At 40.3% G+C, this 25,116-nt stretch overlaps 1 protein-coding gene across 2 annotated transcripts in view; it reads right to left on the bottom strand.

Moving 5' to 3' along the window:
• The window catches only part of kcnh5b (potassium voltage-gated channel, subfamily H (eag-related), member 5b), a 44,269-nt gene extending 29,673 nt beyond the window's left edge, over positions 1-14,596 (bottom strand). For both annotated transcript variants that reach the window (XM_034302607.2, XM_034302608.2), the window contains exons 1-5: positions 14,073-14,596; positions 10,074-10,197; positions 6,509-6,615; positions 5,444-5,572; positions 665-783 (exon numbers count right to left, since the gene is read on the bottom strand). In XM_034302607.2, the coding sequence (XP_034158498.2) occupies positions 665-783; positions 5,444-5,572; positions 6,509-6,615; positions 10,074-10,197; positions 14,073-14,145 (552 nt within the window). In that variant the 5' untranslated portion in view covers positions 14,146-14,596. The remainder of the gene's footprint in view (positions 1-664; positions 784-5,443; positions 5,573-6,508; positions 6,616-10,073; positions 10,198-14,072) is intronic.
• Positions 14,597-25,116: the final 10,520 nt, after the last annotated feature.

The following is a 25,116-nucleotide window of genomic DNA, read 5'->3' as shown; positions in this document are numbered from 1 at the left end:
AGATGGTGTAGGCAAACTGCGAGCCGGGGAAAGTATGCGATACGGTTACAGTAATGTCCTTGTGTTTATGCGTGTGTCTTTCAATGTCTGTGGTTCTGTTACAACTTTGTCCTTTGTAGCCTTGTTTGTGTGCAAGGGTGTAAGACAATGCTGTCTGTATGTATGTCAGTAGTACTCTTTGCATAAATAAGAAAGTTGATTATTTTCTTATAACAAGTGCACATCAGCTAGCATTCAGTGCAAACACATGCTTTCTCTGAACTGCTGCTCATGCAACATTACAGGCGGACAGCATCATTTTCCCCATTTGGAATAAGTTAATAGAGGTGTCCATGGTGGCTACCATCACTGTAGATGACATGGCATTGACAATGGTGCAGTCCTTTTCAGAGTGATGAATGGCTTGCATTCTCCCAACAATAGAAGGAACACTTAGGATCACAATTACTTAAATTTGCCCTTACTTGTACGTGACAGACACTTTTACCCAAACTAATCTAAGCATAGACATAAAGTGTTGAGGATTAAGGACCGTGGTCAAGGCTAGTTCTGGCATCTGATCTCAGATCCTTTAGCTCGCTTAATTTTTGTCTTTATATTTCATGAGCCAAGGTCGGGAGTAACTTGTTTCTGATGGCGTATATCCATGCGTGCACACACTCACCTCTGCGAGGCGGGAGGTTTTGTGGGAGCTGACCTCAGGCTTGTTCATAGGAGTCAGCTGCTGGTTGGTGCCCCGGCTGTTGGTCAGAGCACGAGTGAGCCTGGTGAACTTACTCCAGCCTGCAGGAGGACACGAAATATAACATCAGTCAACACGTGATCACTGGTGGAATTCAGATTCTAACCTCAGCCATACCATCTGTAGCAGCTCTCAGAAGGTCAGAGGGACAAGACAGTCCTTTAAATTTTTGTTTTTTCAGGATGAATTAACAAAAAAGGACGTGACTCATATAAGCAAATCAAGGATACTGAATTTTTAGTGATAGCCTTGAAAATATCTTCACGCATTCTTCAGTTCTGGCAATGAAAGTGGCCATAATGGCTCAACAAACCAGAAGAAGCTGTTGTTTGTATGAAACACAATTATGGTTAAGATAAGGCAGGAACTGTGGTTGGAAGACAGCTGTAGTTTTTCCTACAGTATTAATTTGTATAATAAAACAAAACTGCACTGGCTTATTAGAGTCCCTGCAAACATGTTCGAGATGTTTGGGTTCTCAATGTTGTACTGGGTATCTTGGCATTTCCTACTTTTTCTTCTTCACATTCAGATCTTTCCCAATGACCACCTCATTTTTTTTTAACGTTTCTGACTTTTGTTTTTGGCCGGCTGAAGTAGAGACACCTTGGCACTGAGTCAGTAATAAGGCATAAAGCTATCATCTATATACAGGCAGCAGAGCAAAGAAGTCCTGCCTTTGATGTAACCCTCCATCACTTCATACTTCATCAATGATTAAAGAAGAAGTTCTTCAAAAGACCTTATGGGGGGGACTGAGAGAAATTGCAAGTGAGTAAGGGTACTTGTTGACTTCCACTAGAAGCAGGAGAGTTCACACTGTTTGTTGGACTGGATTTAAAACTTTTTTTTCGCTAGGTGCTACTTTCAGGTTAACCAATATCAAAGAAGCATTTCTACAGTTTAATGGTTTTACCTAAGTAGACGTGCATCAGTATTCTATTAACCACTGTGATACTGATCATACACAACATTTTTTTATAGGAACACTCGCGAACGCAGGTAATTTGTTAGAGCTAAATTTGTGCATATTGATATGGTACTATATGGCTTTGTATTGTGGCTAACGAAGCTGCTAGTCCTTCCCTTGGATGAATGTAGTTATTATTAATTGAAGCTATGTTAGGTACAGGTATACAGAACAGCCTAAATAAATACATAATAGCCTAAGTAAAGTAAGGAAAATATGCACTGACTTACTTTCCTCAGTAAAGATGTGGGCTGTTGCATTTTAAACTAGCTGCAAAGAGACAGCAGGGCAGTCAGCCAGCAACACTTTACATTAGTATAATCCAGAGGTTATCAAAGCATGTGCTAGTTTCTCAACATAATTAGTTAGCATATTTTTTGTTTTCGCTTTAGCTTTAGGGATAATTAGCAATCACTTAGCAATTACTGCAGGCAGACCTGGCACCCAATATCAGTATATATTTCATCAAAATTTAAGTAAAGAAAATTTTTATCCATCCAAGCTTTTATGTTTTTGACATTTCATACATTTTCAATGCAACTGTATATAAATGGAAAACAAAAGTGGCCTAAACCAGAACCTTGAAGTACATCTTGACAGGAAAACTGTTTATATAAAAGAAACGTCTGTGTTAACCCTCTTACCCTTTTTGGGGGGGCAATGAAACTTAAGGTGGGATGGTATCTAGAAAGGAATATGTCAGAGTTTCCTAGTTTTCTGTTTTTCAATCCCCCATTCTTCCTCTAACTTTCTCCTGAGAGCAATCATCACTGACCACCAGCATGTTTTCACGTTGAGCAATGATCCTTCACTCCCTAGCAGTTTTGCTGCCTGTGCAAAACCCAGATCATCACAACAGACTTCAAACTTCACAAGAGTCACACAGGAGCCTGCAGTGTTTCATCGTTAGGGAATGGCTTATCTGAAGTTTAAACCTGACTCAGTAATAGTCTATTAAGTACAGTTCAGTTGTAAGGGTGTTAAAGTACATTGATTTTTCCCCGTTATAAAACCCCATTAAATCCTACCTCCCCTACAGAAAGTCACTTGTTTATGTGTACATAAATCCATCGCTCCAAGTCTAGCTCTGCTAAATGCTGAGGCCCCTCTGAGCACAGAGCAACGATGCCACTATTGCAAGAGCTTTAAAAAATCACAAAACATCTTTATAAGAGTGTTTGTCACTTTCTGGGATTAAACAGTGACACTAATTTTATGTTGTATATAAGTAAGTAAGAATCCAAGGGTTAATAAGAGAATCTAAATCATTATACATTCACGTTGCTTCAAATCATTTGCAGTCTGATACTGTATGACATACTGTCATTTAAAAAAAAATGGACATAAGGATGCTGCATAGCTAAAAACCGTCATAACTCCATTGTTAAGCTTGAGCACATACATTATTCTGAACTCAAGTAGGAGTGCAGCCCAAAGTTTGAAGGGAGAATTGGATAAAGCAATTTGGATGATATTATGGGCTTAGCCTGCTAATTTATTAAACTGTTTATGTAGAAATGGTGTTACTGAGCCAAATGATTGGTATTTTGAGTGAATATGTGATGATTCAGACTTGCAGTTTACACAATGCTAAAAGGGTTACTTCCTTTTATTTATAAGATACAATAGGTTTGCAAACTTTAAATACCAGACAAGGCTGGTAAAATTGCATAAATGTCATTTTTGGGAGAAGTATTCCAGACAAAATCCAACTTAAGGAGGAGATATTGCTGTACAGTGAACAAAATGTTGACTTCACATGGACACACACATGCTAGCTTCTGAGTTAGAAAGCACACACTCTGTTCTGAAAGCCTCTAAAAAAAGTAAAAAGTAGAATTGAAAAAAAAAGAAAAGAAAAGGAAGTGCTGTACCTTACAAAGAAGTACAATAACTGTCATTTGACTCATCAAAAGGACAGAGAGATTTGCTACAAAAGTCCTGAGGCGTGTAGGTTACACTGGACCAAGCCAACCATGTACACACACACACACACGCCACACACTTCACTGTATCCCAGAACACAGATCTACGCTGATGGATTATGTAACTAAAGGTAAAACACCAGAGTCTGCGACTGCCTCAGGCTCGTGGACTATGTAATTCATTCACTTCTCCACACAGTGCTTAATGGCCTGCACCGCTAATAAAAATGCATCCCCTTTACTTTCACACCCTCACATACTTTAAAAAGACATTTTAAAAATAAGTGATTCTTGTGCATGTCAGGAAAATTCCTGACACATCACACACATCAACATCAGTTTTATAGTGAATGAAAAGTCCTGTCTAACTCAATCTACACCGACAGCCATAACAACACTTAATGTGTGTTTGTTCCGACCGTCTTTGTGCTAATGTCACAAAAGAAAAAAACGTGCTCTGAAAAGGAAACATTTTCTGATAAAGTCAGTCTTCAGGTGCAGCCACATGCAGACCCACGTGTGTGACACTGAGTCACATGCTGAACTGGAGTCCAGCAGCACCAGGCACCACAGAAGGCTTAGGCAAGTAGTGCACACGCATATGGTCATGTGTGTGTGTGCACGTGTATGTGTGTATGCGTGTACGTGTGTGTGTTTGTGTCTGAGTGTTGGATGTCTATTTGTGGAAGATGGCTACATGTGATTAAGTGGTCTGAGATTATCATGAGGCTTTGACTCTGTGTAATAATGAATATCTAAAAACTCACGACTTGGTGCTGTGACCCGGATGCTGCACCGACAGCTTCTCATGAGCAGTGCTATTTGTAAACATTTTATTTATAGGGTAGCTATTTTTGGGTCTTACAGGAATCATTTTATAGTGCTGGAGGATTTATGTAAGGTGTATATCAATTCATGACGATACAAACAACACAGTGTTTGTATTGTATTCAACACAAGAGCATCTTCCTTTTGAGAAATGTGTTATAATATAAGCATGAATTCAAAGTTCCTCAAATTAAAATCTATTATGAAACACCATTCCAATGTAATGTGTTGTAATTTTCAATCCCATTTCCTAAAGTGTTCATTCAATTTAAAACAACTATAACACTTTTATGAGGCACCACCTGTACCATGTACAATGCCTATACGTCAGCTAAATGAAATGTCAGATGTGGAATGGAATGGATAAGTAATAAATGTATTAAAGCTACTTAAATGCGAAAGAAAATTTAGTCTGTTAAAGTTTAAACGTCTTGAACAGTGTTTTCCTACAGAAAATCTTTAATCACCTCAGTAGATTCTACATCCTGACATAAATCACTCAGCATTGCTTTATAAAAGATTAACACATCGCTTATGAACGTATCGTGACAGCTCAGTGTGAATACTTTTCAAATAAAATGTTTGTGATCCTTTTCTCAGGATCTGGTGTTATCAGGTATTCTGTAGCTAACTTCAACTTCAGGTGCATAATGCAAATGAATTTTATTGCTGGCAGGTTGGATTCTCTTAAACTGAGGTAAATTGACATAATTTCCAGATTTTTTCATGGTTTACTTTATTAAGAAAAACTCCATCAATAATTTCAAGTATGTATATCACAAGCTGTGTATGTTTTATTTTCTTTGGCTCACTTTATTATTATACTGCTGACTTCTAAGGATGACAAAGATACGGCAACAGATTGCAACAGATATAGATTCTGCAAACACTTAGTTGACAGCATTTATACTCTCAACTGCTAAATAAATAATTAAAGTGTGTGTGTGTGTGTGTGTGTGTGTGTGTGTGTGTGCCCACCTCTGGTGCTCTCATCCTCAATAGGCTGCTTAAACACAGTGATGTCTTTAAACGTGCACAGGAAGAGCACCACCTTGTCATTCTCATTCCTGATTGGTGCAATCTGCATGTAGAACCACACCGGCGTTCCTGGAATGGGTCAGAGGTCATGGGTCAGAAGAGAAACACATGCAGGTAGTCTCTGAAACTGCTTTTAAATAAATATGTGGATCTGTATGTTTGTCTTGCTTGAAGGGGGCATGGCCTCTGTGCCTGTAACTTCCATTAAAGTAGGCGTGATCTTTGTCCCTGTCAGTCCCTTTAAAGCAAATGTTGCCTTTTTGCCTGTCAGTCCCAGTAATGGATAAGTGGCCTTTGTCCCTGTCAGTCTCAGGGAAGGTGGGCGTGACCTTTGGGTCTGTCAGTCTCAGGGAAGGTGGGCGTGACCTTTGGGTCTGTCAGTCCCATTAAATCAGGCATGGTCTTTGTGCCTCCCAGTCCCAGTAAAGTAGGTGTGGCCTTTGTGCCTGTCACTCCCTCTAAAGTAGGTGTAGTCCTTGTGCCTCAGCATCTGCTGTAATAAACTTTAACAAAAAATGGCCCTTCATCACTGACTCATGAAAAAACAAAATCCAAACGATGAAAGAGACAGCCTTCCTGTTTTAGATGTAAGTATGGATTTGAGAACCTCATATTCGCAAGTTCTGACGTCAGCAATAGATTTTGACATCGGAAATAATGTGAATTATTGAAGTCTAATCTTGATTTGGTACAATACGTGTCAGAAATATCGGAAAGCCGTATAAGATCATTTCACGTCACTCGAGGCCGCAGCAGCCCAGGATAAGATTTAGACTTGTTTTGTCATCTAATCCACATATATCCGAGCCGCCGGCTGCGGATGATCACAGATGCATCGTGATCGATGTCAGATGTCAAAAGCAATAAAGAGTGAAGATCCACAAATAATCACTGAAGATTATCACAATATCACAATAATAATGAATATCCACAGAGAGAGTGAGAGTGTGTGTGATAGGGAGAGAGAGAGAGAGAGAGGTACAGAGGAGTGGATTGGACACTCACTATTCATTTTGTAAAGCAGCACTTCAAAGCAGTTGGACTCATAGTTGTCGAAGGTTTGTCTCACTTTCTCTATGGTCCTCTTATCTGTCAGCTCGCCATACATAAAACTACAGAGAGAGAGAGAGAGCACAAGCGAGAGTGTGAGAGAGAGTACAAGAGAGAGAGAGAGAGAGAGAGAATGAGTGTCAAGATGTCAGGAGACATGAAGACAAAAAGGAAAAAAGAGTGGGAGAGAGGAAGGGAGAAAGAGAGGAAGATTGGGGCAGAGATTTGATCTCATGTTTCTTTGGAACATGAAGGCAGTTAAAACGTAAAAGTCACTGGAGATGAAACACACTGTTCAGAAGAAAGGCATGTTAACACACACACACACACACACACACATTATTCACAGTAATGTGTTTCTTGTGCTGTATTTTCCAGACAGATGACCCCATATAGAAAAAACACGTTCTCCATGGAAACCAAACTGGGGTCAATTTAGTTTAAGCTTCCTAAGCAACGATGGAACACTCGCATACGAACACACACACACACACACACACACACACACACACACACACACGCAAAAAAAAACAACATTACAACACAGCATATATTTATAGGGATACACACGAACACACACCCACACACAGTCTATAACGTTTCATTTAGGAATCCACACATATACAGTATATTAACATACGGACACACACACAAACACACACACAGTTTATACACAGACCTGTCTGGCCCATCACTCAGTAACACATACACATACACACACACCTGTCTCAGTTTCCCACCTACAAACACATAAACATATACATGTGTAAATACACACCCGTCTAACTCATCTGTCAGGAGCATGTGCATAGACACATGGGCACGCGCACACACACACACACACATACGGAGAGAAAGGAAAGCACGCGGCACAGCAGGATGTAAAGAATAACACGTTTCATCAGCTCATCTGAAGCGTCATGGAGAGCAGGCACACTGTCAGAACAGCCTGTAGAGATGAATAAGCGCTCACCTAGAAGAGTTATAAAGTTATACAGTTATAAAGTTATAAAGTTACCGCTTATAGAAAGGGTTTGATGGGAAAAACAAATGTGCACCATTTCATCTTCACCCTAAATGCAGTCAGTCAGCAAAACATTTCTGGTGCCTGATGTTTGCTTCTTGGAGCTAACGAGTAACACAACTCAATGTCACTCAATGTCAATATTTCCTGTAAATACTTAACCTCAAACCTACATCCAGTTCTTCACTGATGTTACACACACGTACTGATGTGGATTAGGACACACTGTCATCTACAAACATGAACTACACTTTGCCATGGGGGATGCAGCAGTCTTGGGCTGCTAGGCTCCGCCTCTTAAAGTTTAAAGGGGGAAATGTAACAGAGCAGAACTAACTCCCAAACTAGGGGTTTTGTGGGGTCACGTAATTCTCATGATAGACACTCACAATCTCAACCACACTTTTTTTTTTTTTAAAGTTTGCTTTAATGGAATGTTAGCATTTTAATATGATATTCATATGTAGTGTAGAGGCGTCCTGCCAAAGGAATACCTCCTGCAGTTATGCTGGCTGTAGTTTAAAGCTAAATAAAATGTAAATAAAATCTGTGCAGTGTAGCAGAGTGAATTTCTGTTGCGACCAGTGCTGTGAGAAAGAGTGCATTCGATGCCGAGGGTTGCACGTTATTATACAATCAGCTAGCGTAGACTCGGATCAGCTGCGCATACAAACTGAAAGAAGCCCGATCCAAAACATGGTGGAAAAACCTGCCAGACACTGGTGCAGATGCCGCATCCTCCATCCACGGAAGGCTGGTCACTGAGCTATAAGGAGGGCTCTGACATGAGCTTCCATGCTGTGCACACGCAGTTCCAGTGTCAGTGATTTCAGTTGGGCTGCATGTCATCCACATTTTACAAACTGGTAGATCCTTAAATAATGTAATATGATACACAGATTTATTATTTTGCACAATTATTGCACTGATTTTTTTATTTTCAGTGTTAACAGTGTAGTCTATAAACAGTAAGCACTGAAGTGGTTTAACACATTGTTTTCCAGATTGCCTACAGATTGGAATTTCCTGAATTGGTTTTGGCTTTAACTATGGAAACATGACTAGTCAACTACTTTTTTTTTTAAATAATAGTCACCTAGGAAAAACTGAGTGCAACCCCTGATATGAAGATTCAGGCGTGTAAAGGATGTCTAGAATGATCAGCTAGATTTTGGGAATTTGTGTGCATATTATTATCCTGCTGATTTTTTCCTTTATCCTACTGTGAGATCAGGCTTCCTATATTAGCACCACCACCCTGGGAACGCTGGTGAACGGAGCTCAGCACCAAAACATCAACACGCCGAGCACATGGGACAGAGACAAAAAGTATAAACAAGAGCACATGCCCCCTGGGGCAGAGCCACGCCCAAGCACTGGCAACTCGTTCATCACAGGAGGAAGGAAAGTGTTGCTCAGCAAAAGAGGAGAAGAGGAAAAATCAAAACGTGCGTTACCATGGAGAAATGATTCTTTCTCTGTTCGCTACAACAGATTCCCCCGAGGACGTCTGCCCTCAGGCTCAGAGCTATATCTTGGCCTCCAAGGAGGTCTCTGCTGCTAGAGTACAACAAACACACCAAACTCAAATGCTACACTCTTTCACGGTTTCTATTAACACAAATAATTTTTTCCTCTGGGGCTTGACTAGCCACTGTGGTTTGAGTGTTTTGTGTTCACACTTCACCTTAAGTGGACCCACATCACTGCAGTAACAGTTTTTTTCTTTCATTTGTCACCTCTCTGTATGTATATAGAATTAAATCAACCATCCATCCATCCATTTTCTGTAGTGCATATCCTACACAGGTTCACGGGGGAGCCACAGGACTCGTGGCACGAGGCGGGGGACACCCTGGACGGGGTGCCAACCCATCACAGAGCACAATCCCGCACACACTCACACACCTATTCACACAATACGGACAATTTGGAAATGCCAATCAGCCTACAATGCATGTCTTTGGACTGGGAGAAGAATTCAGAGTACCTGGAGGAAACCCCAAAAGCACAGGGAGAACACGCAAACTCCGGAATTAAACCCCCCTGAAATTAAATCATGTAAAATGAAATGTTATACATATGTGTATGTGTATATATAAGCATACAAGGTCAAGTTGCTTTTAAAGGCTAGAAGCTGATTATTTTCAAGTTACACCACAGTGCTGTTGAATTCTGGATTCTGATTGGTCGGAAGGTGTTAATTAACTCTAACTCCAATGTGAGCACGCTCCACATAAGCTTAATGAATTCAAATCGTGTTGTTATTTAACAAAATTTTTATTATTTAACAAAGTTGTGAGGAGACATTTATTTTTCATTTATGGAAGGAGTCTCCAGTGTCAGCACTTTGTAATACGCTGTGTAACACGCTAAACTGCCCAAGGTGTGAATGAGTGTGTGAATGGTGTTCTGCGATTGACTGGCGCTAAATAAGGAGGCTAAATAACCTTTACAATTAGGTTCACACACACAGACCTGAACACACACTCTCACCTGCATGTGCTGCTCTTCTGCATGACCTCTGCTCTGTGGTATCCCGACAGCTTGCAGAAGCCGTCATTACTGTAGACCACGGGCCAGTCGACAATCTGAGCGTTCCCCAGCAGAAAACTTGTCTCTGAGGAAAAACAGGAGAAAAACAGGAGGGAAAACTCAATCCCTGAGAGAGCCAGGAGCACTGAGAAGAGCTGGCTAAGGTGTGTGCCATCTGGATGCCTCCGCCCACTGGAGCTTTAGTAGAAATGACTCACTGGGAGGAGACGATGGGGTTAAACAAGGATACACTGGAAAGAATCACATCACCCAGCTGAGCTTAAGTGTCTACCGATCCCCCAGGAGTTGCTGAAGAACAGAGATGTCTGAGCTGCTCTGCTCTCCCTGTTACCTTTATGAAAATGACATACAGTCAGCACCAAATGCCAAAGGCCAAGAGTGCCCAGTGGTCAAAATTTAAAAAATAATACATCACATGCATGTCATCTGGCAAGCAATCTGTTCTGGGTTATGGTCCTGTACAGCCAGTTTGGCGTAGGTGATGTTTCTGCTCTAACACACCTGATTCACCTGTTTGTGTCTAGGTTTTCAGGAGCAGGTTCAGAAGGTGTGTTAGAGCAGGCCAATTCACAACGGCAATGGACACCAGATGTTATAGTGGCCTGCACGTGCAAAACACATTAACAAACCAAAAACGCAACATCACATTCAGAAAATGCAACAGCAAATCAGAAAACACAAAAGCAAATCCTAAAATGCAACAGCAAGTCAGAATAAGCAAAAGCAAACTTAGAAATGCAACAGCAAGTCAGAAAAACACACCATCATTAACTGACTGAACATTAAGGTCCTGACTGAAGATTAGTTTTCTAATTTGCTGTTGTGATTTCTGTTTGTTAAGGTGTTCTGAACAAGTCCAGATGACATTTTGAACATGTGTAGCAGACCCCATTTAGCTTTTACCAAATATGCAAATGTACCCTTCCAGATGGAAAAGAAAAACGTTTTAGCTGAAGTCTATACACAACAAATGCATGTAATTTTTGTTTAAAGGTTGGTGTCCAAGGGTGTCTTGTTGTTCCAAACACGAGATTACAGTCGTTTTACAACGAAGTGAAAGCTCAAGATAAGAGATGCACGCTTTGAATTGCTAATTTGTTTCTTTGCCATATGTGGACATGTGGTTCTTCACGTTTTTATTTTTGTAGCTCCTTACATCTGATACAAACGCAATAAGTCTGTCATGTTTAACTAGTGATCCTTTTGACTTGTTTTTGAATTGGTCTGGTCAGAAATGTTAAAAATGCACTGAATGAATTTTCAGAGAGAGAAGAAGAGAGAAGCACTATAAAATGTTCTTTAGTCAAGTGGTTAGTGTGAATTTACCAAAACCATTCATTACACTGTTTTAAAAGCCCTAAAACAAAAAGGAGAAATCAAGGCTGTCCTGTATTCTGAAGTGAGCTTAACCGTGCCCTAATATCTCTGAAGTCTACGTCCTCCATTATGAACTCTGAAGCAGCCATCTCATTTGGCACAGACTATATTGTCAAGCCAAAATGTTTTACAGCTGTAATGCAAACACGGCTCACCATATAGCCCCGTTTTTATTGTTACACAGCAGAAGCTTCCACAATGCTCAATTAATTTATCACTGTATGAGTAATTCATGATTTTGTACAATAAAAAAGCAGAGGTACAGCTAAAAGACAGGGTAGGCAGACAGTTGCTGTGGCCTTGAGTTTTGAGGACGCCCCTGAAGGTTGACACTAAGTCCATGAAAATGTCAAATCTCTAATTGCAAAGCTCCCCCAAAACCTCTCACGGATAAACAACAACGCTTTACCAGAAACCCGCCTAAAGGGACTACATCTCATCTCACTAGCATATGGGACTTGCTCAAGTTTAATTTGAAATGTCACACTTTTCAAAACATCTCTCTGGAAGCCAGAAAAGAAAGAGCAAACAGGAAGAAAGAGGAACTGAGGAAGTGTGGTAAGTGGTGGAGATAATCTAATAACTAAGAATGAGAACTATAGGCTAAAGCCATAAAGTAATGTAATGCTAGTCCAACATCATTTTTTGCGAGTGAGCTGCTGGCTAGGAGTTCGCGCTCGGTTTGGAGCACGTCATGTTAATTATTTAGCCAACTTTCTTGGTTGAATCTGTGGTTCGTCAGAATTGCTATATACAGAGTATAAAAGCAAACACTTTACCAAAGGCGTTCTGTTGTACACTATGTGACGTAACAATAGCTTATATAATTGGGAAGCTTGATCTAGCACGACGTTTAGCATGCAGAATATAACGCCAACACGTTCAGATCCCAGCACTGATTGGGAGAAACTGTTGGGCACTTAATCCTTAAGCTATACACCTGTATTTGGATAAACGCAGCTTCCAAATCAACAAACCAGACCGAAGCCCAGAGATACAGGACTATAAGCTGCTTTAGTGCCCTGATCTTAAACTCAGAAATACTAAATGTTTCTGTAAATCTCACCGCCTTCAGTAACATCATGTTGATTTGGACGCAGCACTTGCTAATGTTTCTGTTCATTCATTAGCTGTACTTTGATGCTGACCACTGTGTGGCAGGATATACAGTGGATATAAAAAGTCTACACACCCCTGTTAAAATCATAGGTTTTTGTGATGTAAAAAAGAAAAGAAACCAAGATCAATCATGTCAGATCTTTTTCTACCTTTAACATGACATGGCACCCAACAGAATTCAAGTGAGAACGATTAGAAATGTTTTAGGGGAAAAAAGAAAAAGAAAAAAAAAACATACAATAACCTGGGTGCACAAGTGTGCACACCCTTTAATAATGGAGCTTTAATAATGTGCTTGTGCTCAGAATTAACCAATCACATTCAGGCTGATTTTCTCGACATCTTCTTGGCTTCATCCGAGTGCTTAAGCCATGGTCCACAAAGAGCTTATAAAGCGCTTATATGTCCGGTACCACATGATACCACGTGACGAAATCACTATCATTACTGATCACGAAATGACAGAGATGCATCTGGAAGCATTTCACGATTAATGATGCCAATCATGTCAAGCATACTGCAAACCTCAGCATCTTCCTACAATATAATCAACCTGATAAAACACACGGTGTGTTTAACAGGGAGTGTGACGGCTGCTGACCCGAGCGCTCATAGCAGTATCAGTGAGAGTGATCATTAAAATGACCGTACAGTGGCATTCGTGAGTGTGGAGCAGTCAAGTGAGCGTGCCTGTGAGAGCACTTCATTTCTGCGAGCACTAAGCACTGAGACACTCGCACTTCCTTTGCTCTCACTCGCCAGCATCGACACTTTATTCGCAGGTGCAATTCAGTTATTTTAATGACTACACTATTCAAGATACTGTTACACACCATAACACCTCTCACACCTCTCAGAGTTCACTGCTAGCAGCACAGGAACATAAACAGAGCTAAATATAAGGTTATGTGTCGTTCCTGTCTGCAAAGGCTATGTCACTTATTTCAGTATCAGTACCAGTATCGACGAGCACCAAAACACATGCACTCGTACTCAGTATTGATGCATCCCTAATAATGACATTAATGCACTGGCATTACTCTATAGTTCATTAAACCTGAAAGATTTTGATTAAAATCCCAACAACACTGCAATGATTTAAGTCTGGATAAGCCAGGCATGATTCATCACATCTGCTCAAACCACACAAAAAGTTGGGGTGGCATATAGCTTATATCCTGTGAGGCAGATGCCACCCGAGTCAAATCCTCATTAGCATTCAGCTATCACTGTAACGTTGCATTTAATAACTTAGTAAAAGTCTTTTACTTATTTAAAAAAAAAAAAAAAGAAAACAGAACCCATTCATAAGATACAAGGGAATAAAATCAAGTATGCGCGCGCAACCATTAAGATCTGGAGAACTTGTTGTTGTTTACAGGTTCTGCACCAAGTGATTCTTAATAAAAAATAAATAAATAAACAATTAAACGCGCTTCTCACCGCTCGAGCGCCGGACGATGTTCTCCAAGAAAGTGTTCTGCGGCGCCACGAGCCCTCTCTTTCCGCCGGGCATCGCTGCTGCTCGCGCTTCAGCGGAGGACCGTTTCGCGCTGCTCGCGCGTCAAGCGGACATGGTCGCGTGCGGCGTGGAGCGCCGGGACGGTGAGGCTCGTGCTCATGGTAACGCCCCGCGCGCTCTTCCCTGTGTCTTCTGAGTGTTGCACTTTAAAAAAAAAAAAAAAACACCAGCAACATACAGGCGCAGTCCGCTCCCTCTCTGAGCTCAGGCGACTCCGCGCGCTGGAGGAAACAACCACAGGCGCATGCGCGCACCAACAGCGCACCAACAGCGCAGCCGGTTGAGCGGTTGCGCACCGGCGGGTGAGCACGAGCGCGCTGCGCTCTGTCGCGCCGTTTCTGGAAACTTCCGCGCACGGGATAGAACGAGGTGACGCTCGAGCGTCGCGCGGCGTGAATCAGGATAATGCGCGGCACGTGCGGGAAACGGTGCGCGTGACGTAAGAAAGCGTTAAACAACACAAACAAGAAGAAATCTTTAGTGCAGTCTGCGCTCCGGATGAGGCGTTTTGGCTTAAAATTTCATTATGCGCTTTAGGATTTAAGTAATTATTATTTTTATTTTTTAAATTTAATTCTTCAATACTCCTGCATTTTTGTTTTTTGTTTTTTTCTCAGTTGCTGAATTTCTTTAAAAACACACCAACTTCATTTTGCTAAAATCCTATAATGTTGTGTTTCTCTGTTGGTTATATGATACTGGATTTGTGCAGTTTTGGGAAATGTGTGTATTATTCTGAAGAAGAAAAAACATGTCTATCCAATTGGGGGAAAAAAAACTAGAATTACTTCTTTATTTTTGTACATTAGTCTGTATCTGAGGTGTTGATTTGTTTATACTGTTTACATTATTGTCTATAAGTGTATGACCTCCTCATTCTGTTCACCTTATTAAAAACTAAAGACTAATTTAATCCCTATGAGTTAATTCAACTCTACAGGTGTGAATTACATTTTTGGTTAGAAAATAAACCCAAATAATAATAATAATAATAATAATAATAATAATAATAATAATAATAATAATAAACCCTGCAGTAGTGATTTAATAACATGCCTAAGCTCTCCAGTAGCTACTATGCACTTTTAAGGAAAAAGGCACTAAACTGAACCTTACCTTGTCACTAACATGGCACCATCAAGAACTCACCTTCTGTAGCTTTAGTGTGTACCGAGTTAGGTGCATGTAGTGTACCATTAAAACTTTACTCTAAAAATGAATTTGACCTACATTTATGTACCTTCAATCATCTCTAAAAGTCCACTGTAAGGGAGGAAAGATGTAAAGCTCTAGTGTAGTACTGTGTTTATGACCGTGTGTATTTTGAAAGCTACCTGGTTTCTTTTTATTATTTTTTCTTAAATCAGACTCAAATATCATCAGAACCCCTTTTTATCTCCGATTTCTCTTTCAGATAAACTGCTCCAGTACAACTGATAGACTGAAAATTTATTTATTTGTTTGTTTGTTTGTTTGTTTATCCTGTATAATATTTGTTTCATTTTCTGAGGGAACACTTTCAGAATTTCTAGAATTTTCCTTTCCTTTTTTTTTCTCGATTGCTGAATTTCTCAATACCTGAATGAATACACCAGCATCAGTTTTTCTCTGTTGATTCTGGGATTCGCGTTTGTAGAATTGGGAAGTGTGTGTGTGTGTGTGTGTGTGTGTGTGTGTGTGTGTGTGTGACTGATACTAGGTAGTGATTCATCTGTGGATTGTGTTGAATAATTAATTGACCCTTTAAATGTCACTGGCACGAGGGGTTAGTGACCTTACTGTACCTTCACAGACAGATAACAAGCCATACAGTCATAGTATTCACTCACTGTCTCTGTCTCTCAGTCTCTTCCTCACACACACACACACACACACACACACATGCACACACACACACATGTATCCCAGCATGCCTCCATTTCTCTGCATTGACTGCAGGGCTAATTGGCCAGCGAATCCATCTCCCTCTCTGACCGCCGAGCAGATTTAGATATCAAAAGGCCTCAGACATCAAACGCCTAATGTGTCTAAAAATAGATGAGTCGATAAGTCAGTGGCCTCGACGTCTCAGAGAGAGAGAGACAGAGAGAGACGGAGAGAGACAGAGAGATAGTCCCTGAGAGAGACGGAGGCAAAAGCAGCTGTGCAGCTACAACATCAACACTCTGTGTTGTACAGTTACTTCACAGTCACTTATCACAAAAGGACAAAATGAAGAGAAAAACAGTATGTGTATTCATCTTTGAAGCAGAACACAGCTGAAGCCCACAGAAGTGAAGTGTTAATGGATCAAGAGGCCCAAAAGAGCACAACCTTCCAGTGGATAACACTTTGCCATAGCGCAACTGTTTGGCCAAAAACATGACATTTACACAAATTTCCCCTCATCCCAAATGCAGACAATCATGTCAATCACTGACAAGCTAATTATACACCATGTGTGAAGGAAGCATGTTCAGTTCATTTCAATTTTATTTGTATAGTGCTTTTAATAATAGACACTGTCACAACACAGCTTCACAGAAATCCGGATGTAGATTTAGATCCTTAATGAACACGCCAGAGGCAACAGTGGAAGGAAAGGAAAAGGAAAGGAAAGCTCCTTGATGAGAAAACCAGACTCAAAAGCGAACCCATCCTCTTCTGGGTGACACCGGAGGTAGGGCTGTAGTCAACACCACTGTTGTCAAGTCTGAGATCGAGTCAAGTCCGAGTTTTACGGGGGTCGAGCCCGAGTCGTGGTCGAGTCCAAATGAAAGTGAGACTGACTCAAGATCAAGACTGAAAACGATCTCATTCTTTTCGAGGCCAAGCCTTTACTTCAGCTAGTTTTCTTCATTTGTGCATTGTGCCAACAGTTAAGTTTTCTAGAAGAAAGAATTACTTCTTGTCAAACTGTGTGTTTGTCAAAAGCAAAGACAACACAAACATTATTTTCACAAACTCTTGATTGACACCAAGACCATATTCAGAGAGAGAAAGACAAGTCCAAGTACAAATGTCAATAAATCTGACACAATTCCAAGTCAATTCAGAAAACATCTCGAGACCAGACTCGAGTCCTGCAGCCCTACCGGATAGTGGATTATAATCATTGCAGTGTACACGTGCAGAAGAGTAAAGACACTCAGTGTGCTGAAAGGATGTTCAGTGTGAACAAACTGTGAATAAGGGTCCTGGGATGAACCACAGGACAGTCTTTATGACTACGTCAGAGGTGAGATTATCCACTGAAACGAGGGTGAGACTTGGCCATAAAGTGGTTTTGGGAAGTGCACGTTTTTAGGGCTTCCATGTGGGAGCATCTACAGCAGCAAAAGGAAGTAGAGCATCAGGATGAAAATGCTGGAAAACCACAAAACAAGTCTGAACTGAGATTTTCTCGGTTTTATGCAAATGAGGCAAACGACTGGCTCCAGTAAATTCCTCACAACTTTCAGTTCTTTCCCATGTTTCCTTCTTTTTCAACTGTATTTGCTTTTCTAAAAATTGAAATAAAAACACAGTGTTACATTTTCCTAGGTTTAACTACCATATAAAAAATGAAAACAAGAGTAACACAGTGGTGTGCATAAATTTTAGATCAGGGTACATATAATTTATACTGCTACTATTGTCTCATATCAGTCATAAAAGCCAGACAGGCCATGCCCACGAGAGACACACACTGTAACACACCTTTAGAAAAAGGGTTCTCTAAGGGTTCATTTGATAATTAAGGGTTCTTACCCTTCTAAAATGGTTTTACTTGGAATCCTTTATGATGGGACATTCTTGTAGGATTCAAGCATTTAACAGTTTGCCCAGAGGAACAACTGAAGCTCCCTTAAGAGTTCTAAAGGGCTCTAAGGGTGAAGCAGCTTCTACACGTCCACAAGAGACAAACTGTGTTGTCCCTGAGCGCATTAGTGAGAGAAGACACCAGTTTGGCACTGCACAACTTGCATTCCTAAATCAAAACTAAAACTCTGTGTGCATTGTATCTTCAGCTGAACTACTCCTTTAACCTTTTTTGGCATTAATAGCAGTGTATTTACTTCTTTGTGTGTTGAATGCAGATTGCGTTTCTCTCCATGCCAGCAGTGTTGTGTAAGACAGTGATGAGGCATTGTTTCTGCGGCATTAGGAGCGAATACTCCTCTGCTCTTTTTTGTCTTCGTGCCAGCGTTAATTGCACGCTAACTCTGCCCACCATTACTATCTTTAGGCTCAGAGTCAAGATCCACACAAACACAACACTCAGCTCCGGAGAATCTCCACACGAGGGCTTCGTACCTGCCCACTAACCTACAACATGACGATAGACCTGCAGGCGTGAGAGGATATGTACTCCAAAGAGGAGATATGGATGAGTGTGCAACCTCACCCAAGTGTATCGCTGTAAAAGTAAATTGCTGCCACTGGCATCTTTTCGCTCACAACCGAGCTTCCACCTCCTGACCGAACAGGTCGCAAACTGGGAGAAAAACAAATATGGAAGACAAAGTGGTGGTTAAATAATTATTCATGAGCAAATATAAGTACATTTAGGAGATGACTGCCCTGAATCCACCGCTTAACACCCAGGCCTGAGGAATTAAACTCAATATTTAATTCATCACCCATCTATACATACAGTAACATGCAATATCAGGACTCTTTTAAGGGAACTGCCACATCCAAAGTGCCACAAAACCCAAGACAGAAAAACCTGTGTCCAAGGCAAGTCCAGTCAGAGTGTGCCATAGTTGGAGATGACTGTTCATCTCAAATCCTGGCTGCTAAAGTGGAAAGGGAATAAAATGCTCATTGGAGAAGAAGAGAATGTTGATGGATGTACATGCATAAAGAAGCCTTCCTTTTTTACATCTGAACTTCCTTCCTTTCTTCATTCCTTTCCCGTTTCCCATGGCTGGAGGCCAGTTATCACCTCAAACTGTCCTGCCGGGGAGCTAATGAGGCGAGGGAAGAGATAGTTGACAGATGTGCTACTGTATCTCTAACCTGTGAAATCTACACCGAGTCCCTCGAGGAAGCCAGGACTCCAGAGAAATCGACCCCCGTCTGCATGTCTGTTTCACACGATAACGACAAACACCTGGAGAATCAAGCTCTCCCTCTTTCTTCCCTCTCCTGACACCAGATAAAGAAAATAAACCTCCAGGGCTTGCCTGGGCACCTTTGTGCAACTGTAGCATAACTATTATTAATTTCACTGCTGATAAACATGACTTTACTGCTAATGTCCCAGTTGTAGTAGATTACTGTTCGGTTAAAAAAAAAAAAAAGAAATAGTCTTACATCCTGGAGGATTTTGAAGCTTTATGGTATAATTTCACCAAATATTTTTAGCTGTATTATTCAGACACTTTTGTTTTTGGTATTTAATATATTTGCAGTGCATATATCTACTTCAAATTTATACATATAATGTCTTTTGACTTTGTACATATCTATCCATCCATCCATTTTCTGTACTGCTTATCCTACAAGGGGTCGTGGGGAGCCTGGAACCCATCCCAGGGAACCCGGGGCACAAGGCAGGGGACACCCTGGACACGGTGCCAGTCCATCAGGGTGCCACCAGAATACCCAGAGGAAACCACAGAAGTACGGGGAGAACATGCAAACTCCGCGCGCACACACACACACACACACACACACACACACACACACACACAGGACAGGACAGGACAGGACAGGAATCAAAACCCCAACCCTAGAGGTGTGAGGCAACAGTGCTATCCACTAAGCCACTGGGCCACATATTTCACCATAGCAAAGATTTTAAACATTCCTGTCCGTACAATCGGTTTGAAAATATTAATTGTCTCTGGACATATGCGCCACACTAGGTTTCACAACCAGCTCTCAGAATAACAATAATGAAGGTAAGAGAGAAGCCAGCAGTGAAAGCAGCAGAAACAACAGTTACACAGAGAACAATAAGCAGTGAACGGCACCACAACCGATCTCTCTGTTTGTAGACCTCATACAGATCTCCTCTGCTAAGAAGAAGGACAGAGATGTGTGTATAAAAGCATTTGGACAAATCAGAATTCTTTTGGAACACAAGACAAAACAAAAATAGAAATCTTGTCATGTCTGGAGAAAGAAGTGTTGCTTACTGTATATGTGCATTTACTTCTAATTGAATCCAAGGCAATCTGATATGTCAAAGTGCATTCACCGAGTGTGCACTGAAGCGACTGCGAGTCAGGCGAGTGCATTAAGTATGTTTAAACATTTATATTTAAAATGTTCAGAGGTGCACAGAAGGACAAGAAAGAAGTAAGGAAAAGTTGAGGAGGGGTCAGAGGAAAGAATGAGTAAAAATTCTGATACTTTGGTTGTGACCTTGTTTAGTCACGACAGACCTCATAAAACATTGAGAGTAAATATGTTAACATTAAACATTTATCGAGCACAGTTTCTCAAGAGACACTGCAGGTAAACAGGGTAATTTGTTTGGTGGGGGTGTTGTAGGTTTAAAAAGATCTCCAAATCAATCATAGCCAGTAGATTGCTGATATTCTTAGTATTTTTATATCGGTATTTTTTATATTTTTTTGTAATAAATTCATATTTATTTATGCAAATGCAAAAATCATTGGATAAATGTTGTTTTTAACCTGCAGTGTCTCGCCTTAAACCCACTGATTCCAGTATATTTCTGAGTTGATGATATAATGCAGTGTGAATGGATCATTTGGGAATAATGCATCATGTGTGTAATAATCCTAGCTTTGTGCTGTAGTTAGTAAAGCAACAGAAGGAGAGGTGACGACACCTTTTCAGTCTGGAGAGCTTTTAATATCCACATGCCTACACAACTTCCTCTACATATTACAGCATTCACATTCAGCATAAACAGGAGAGGGGGATAAAAATGAATCTTTGCTCTCAGATTATGCTAAATGTATTGTAGCACCTGACATACACACGTCTTTCTTGCTTGTTGAAAGAATGGTTTGGAGAAAAATCTAAGTTACATAATTTCCCACTTACTCCAAATGTCCAGTGTTTGCTGCTTCAGGATTGGACTGCAGCCACAAGGCTGAGCAGATTAAAATGCATTCGAGCCCTTTGGGTAGTTAAGTAAGCAATAAAACACTCTAGTCATGCTGTTATAGAAAAATCATCAACAACAGTCATTTTAGTTGTTGTTGTTACTCTCACTGTTGACTGAATTTTCCTATAACAGCACGTCTGAAAAGTGTTTACCACAACCATTTTCCAACTATTATAATTTTATACTAATTCCAAAACAACACTGTACTTTTGATCCATTTATAGATACATTTAATGTTGTGCAACTTTGACAAAACAAGTTCCTGTTTTCACTGATGCTACAGCAGCTATAAACAGCCGTTCTCTCACCAGCCTCTATTTTTTTTCTTTCTTTTAAAGTTAAACAGACCAAAAACCCACACAGTGTCATGTTACTGAGAAACTGCAAAGCGTAAACTCCTCCGTCCTGAAAACAGAAAGTTACAGCTTTTCCTGGGACTGTAACAAAGTGCTGACACTGGAGACTCCTTCCATAAATGTCACTTAAACATCTCCTTACAGAAAACTTCACCATACCAACAATTATCCACTTTTTAAAAAAGCTGTTTAAGTGGTGCGTCCCTGTGTAAACTGTTACTATAGAAACAATAACGTATAAGAACGAGTGCATTAATATAAACCTGTGACTTGCAGCTACACTGCTGTCAGAGCTGCTGTTACAGAAAATTAATCAACACCTTCTGACCAGATCTCTTTCCTTTCTTCTTCCTCTTGACATTCTCCTTCTAAACGCTCCTTCCATTTTGTGTTTAAGATTGCATTCTAGAAAAAATCTAAACTTGCTCCGAGTGATTAGAGGTCTGTTACACCACAGCGCAGAGAGACAGTTGTTCGTACGACAGCAGAGGCATGTGTGTGGGCCACGGCTGTTATTTTAGGGATAGGAGTGGGAAAACCTTCACCTTCCCCTCTTCAAGAGTTTCTAAATAAAATTAATCCCTTACTTTCCAAGTCAGGGTCACATAACAATCTGCAGCTGTTTGAGACTTCGTGTTTCACACTCCGACCCAAAATGGCTGAGGAAGAGCTGCTGAGTAAAACAAGTGAGCTCTAATATTCTTGTCTACTGTGTGTCATCCGGACAAGAGATACAAATTCTTAGCAATTAGCATTTACTAGTGCTCCTGATTAACTCTTGTCCAAAACAGGGATGGACATTACAGCAACGAAACACTTTTAGAGGTTTAAATACAAACATAGGAATTATTAGTGAAGTAAGTCGCCTTAAATGGAGTTCAGTAAGTAAGGAATAAAAACATTTCTAGACATGCTGTTATAGCAAAATAATCAATGACGAGTGTCCTTAGAAAGTCACCACTTCCTTCCGACCTTAATCATTTCCTTATCCTTAACCTTCTTCCTTTTCCTCCTTCTGTCCTTCATCATTTCTTTAGTAATTCCTTCCTCCTGAAAATTCCTTTCCTTTCTTTCAAACCTTTTCTTTCTCTCTCTAAACCATCAGTTCCATTCTTCTTTCCTCTAGAACTTCCTCTTTCTGAACACTCTTCCTTCGTTCAGAGCTTCCTCACTTCCTTTTTCACTTCCTTCCTTCTTTCTGAACTTCTCTCCGTCCCTCCAAAGACCCCTCCTTCCATTCCTCCCTCTGAATTCCCTTCTAAACTTTCTCTTATTTAAACTTCCTTCCTTATAGTGGAACTATTAGTCCAGAAACAACCCAATAGGTATTTATTGCTCAATAGGTCTGAATTTTCCTCCTTCCTTCTTCCAAATGTCCTCATGTCCTTCATACAACATCCCTACTTCCTTCCTTCCTTCCTTCCTTCCTTCCTTCCAACCCATGTGACAATCTTTTAAACGTCTCTCCTGTATTATATATTTTCCTCATTATTTCTTCAGAACATCCTTCCATCCTTCATAATTTCCTTAGAATTTCCCTACTTCTTTCCTTCCTCTCTGAATTCCCTTCCTTCCCTTCAAACATTTTTCTTTTCCTCTGGATCATGACTTCCTTTAAAAACGACCTTCCTTCATTGAGAACTTCCTCATTCTGAACACTCTTCTTTCATTCAGAGCTTTCCTACTTCCTTTTTCACTTCCTTTCTTCATTCTGATCTTCTTTCCATCCTTCCAAAGGTCCTTCCTTACATTTCTCCCTCTAAACTTCTTTCTAAACTTCCATTTATCCAACCATCATTCCTTCATTATAGCTCAACTATTAGTCCAGAAACAACCTAATAGATATTTATTGCTCAGTAGGTCTGTATTTTCCTCCATCCTTCTTCCAAGCATCCTTCCTTCACTGTTCCTACCTTCAGAACTTCCTCGCCTCCTTTTTTTTAAAACTTTGTTCCATCATTTTGAACTTCTTTCGCAACTTCTGAACATCCTTCCTCCCTTTCCTCCCTCTGAAATTCCTTGCAAATTCTCATCCTTACTTATAGCTGATCTTGCTGTTTTCCAGAGACTACTCGATAGCTATTTCTGATTGGTAGAAAAACAACAGCAGCAGTGTTGTATTTTCAGATTTCCTGCGTTTGGATGATGATGATGGATGATCTTCCTGGCAGTGTTACTGTAGAAGCACATTTATCTGAGTGTGGATCGAGCACATGGATTAACAGTCTGGTAGTCGACTCATAAAGTACTTTGATTAAAAGATATAATGAGATGTATAGTGTAACGGCTCCCGTGTGCTGGTGAAAGTGAAAGCGTGTTTGGCACCATTTCCTCTTTCAGTAAGGCGAACAGTCAGGAGGAATAACGGCTGCTGAGGAAAAGCAATCTGCAAATTACACTTGTGGCCGAGATTGAGCAAACGACATGCCAATCAAAGGAATAAATTACAGCAGAGCTTCTTAAACCTCCACTCCAATTAATAGACTGCAAGCACTACTCAAACTAACACTTACTGCACAATACAGAGTCAAGTGCAAAAGTTTGCACTCCCTTAGGTCAAAATGAAGGTGAATAAGTCTAGTGTTTTGGGTTTAACATATGTTCTTTTTTTGCCACAAGCACCAAAAATGGTCAAATGCTGTATATGTAGAATAAAAATATAAATAGTACTTCAAAAGTTGGCATTTTTCTTTCTGTATATAATAAATATAATCTAAAAAGTTTGACTTTATACAGCTATAGCATAAGCTTTAAAAATACAAGGTGTGTCTCAGCACCTCTGTTTAAAGCCGTGACCTTGACTCATTTGAAACTTTAACTTTCTGTCTGACTTCATTACCCTAATTGGCCTCCTTGATCTTCTATACTCGACAAGGTAATACCTCAGGAATGAGTCTCGGATCTGTAATCGTCTGAGACGAAGAATAACAAATCCCTCGACTTCCATTTCCACTTCCAGGCAAACTTCTGCTGCCTTAATTCAAGTTTCGTGTCAAAGTCTTTCGCACACTAAGAAGAAATCACCAGGGTCTGAGTGGGACGTCAGTCTGCACGACGTTTATCTTCTCTCTGTTCCCTTCTTTACTTCTTTTTTCTGTCCCTCTATTAGGAGTGTTTTTAATAGTTTGTAAAAATGTAACTTAATATATTGCTAACAAAGTCTGAAAGTCTGAAGAGGACTTTTATTTTTATTAAAAAATGTTTTGGACATGCACACCATCAGTATGTGTGTGTATGGAAGTGGATTATTCAAGCTTTGGGACTGTTTTGTCCCTGGTGTATCAGGGGTTTTGTGAATTTTGCTACGGAGCAGCTTTATTTTAGTTTTTACCACCAAAGTGAAGATGATTGACACTTTCAAAAATACAACGTCTCCAAACTAACATCCAAACCATCACAGAAAAGACACAAAATTCAATCTTAGTCTGAACTGAAGAGAGAAATCCACATGCACAAAAGTTTTTTTTTAAGGAGGACATTACAAAATCTGCTATAAGTGTCTAAAATTGTTGCAGATATTACAGGAAGAGGATCAGAGTGCTGCTTTCCTCTCAAAGA

This window comes from Pangasianodon hypophthalmus, chromosome 3 (genome assembly GCF_027358585.1).
Source record: "Pangasianodon hypophthalmus isolate fPanHyp1 chromosome 3, fPanHyp1.pri, whole genome shotgun sequence".
NCBI lineage: Eukaryota > Metazoa > Chordata > Actinopteri > Siluriformes > Pangasiidae > Pangasianodon > Pangasianodon hypophthalmus.
The sequence above is the reverse complement of the archived record's forward strand: the minus strand, read 5'-3'. Positions and strand labels throughout refer to the sequence as shown.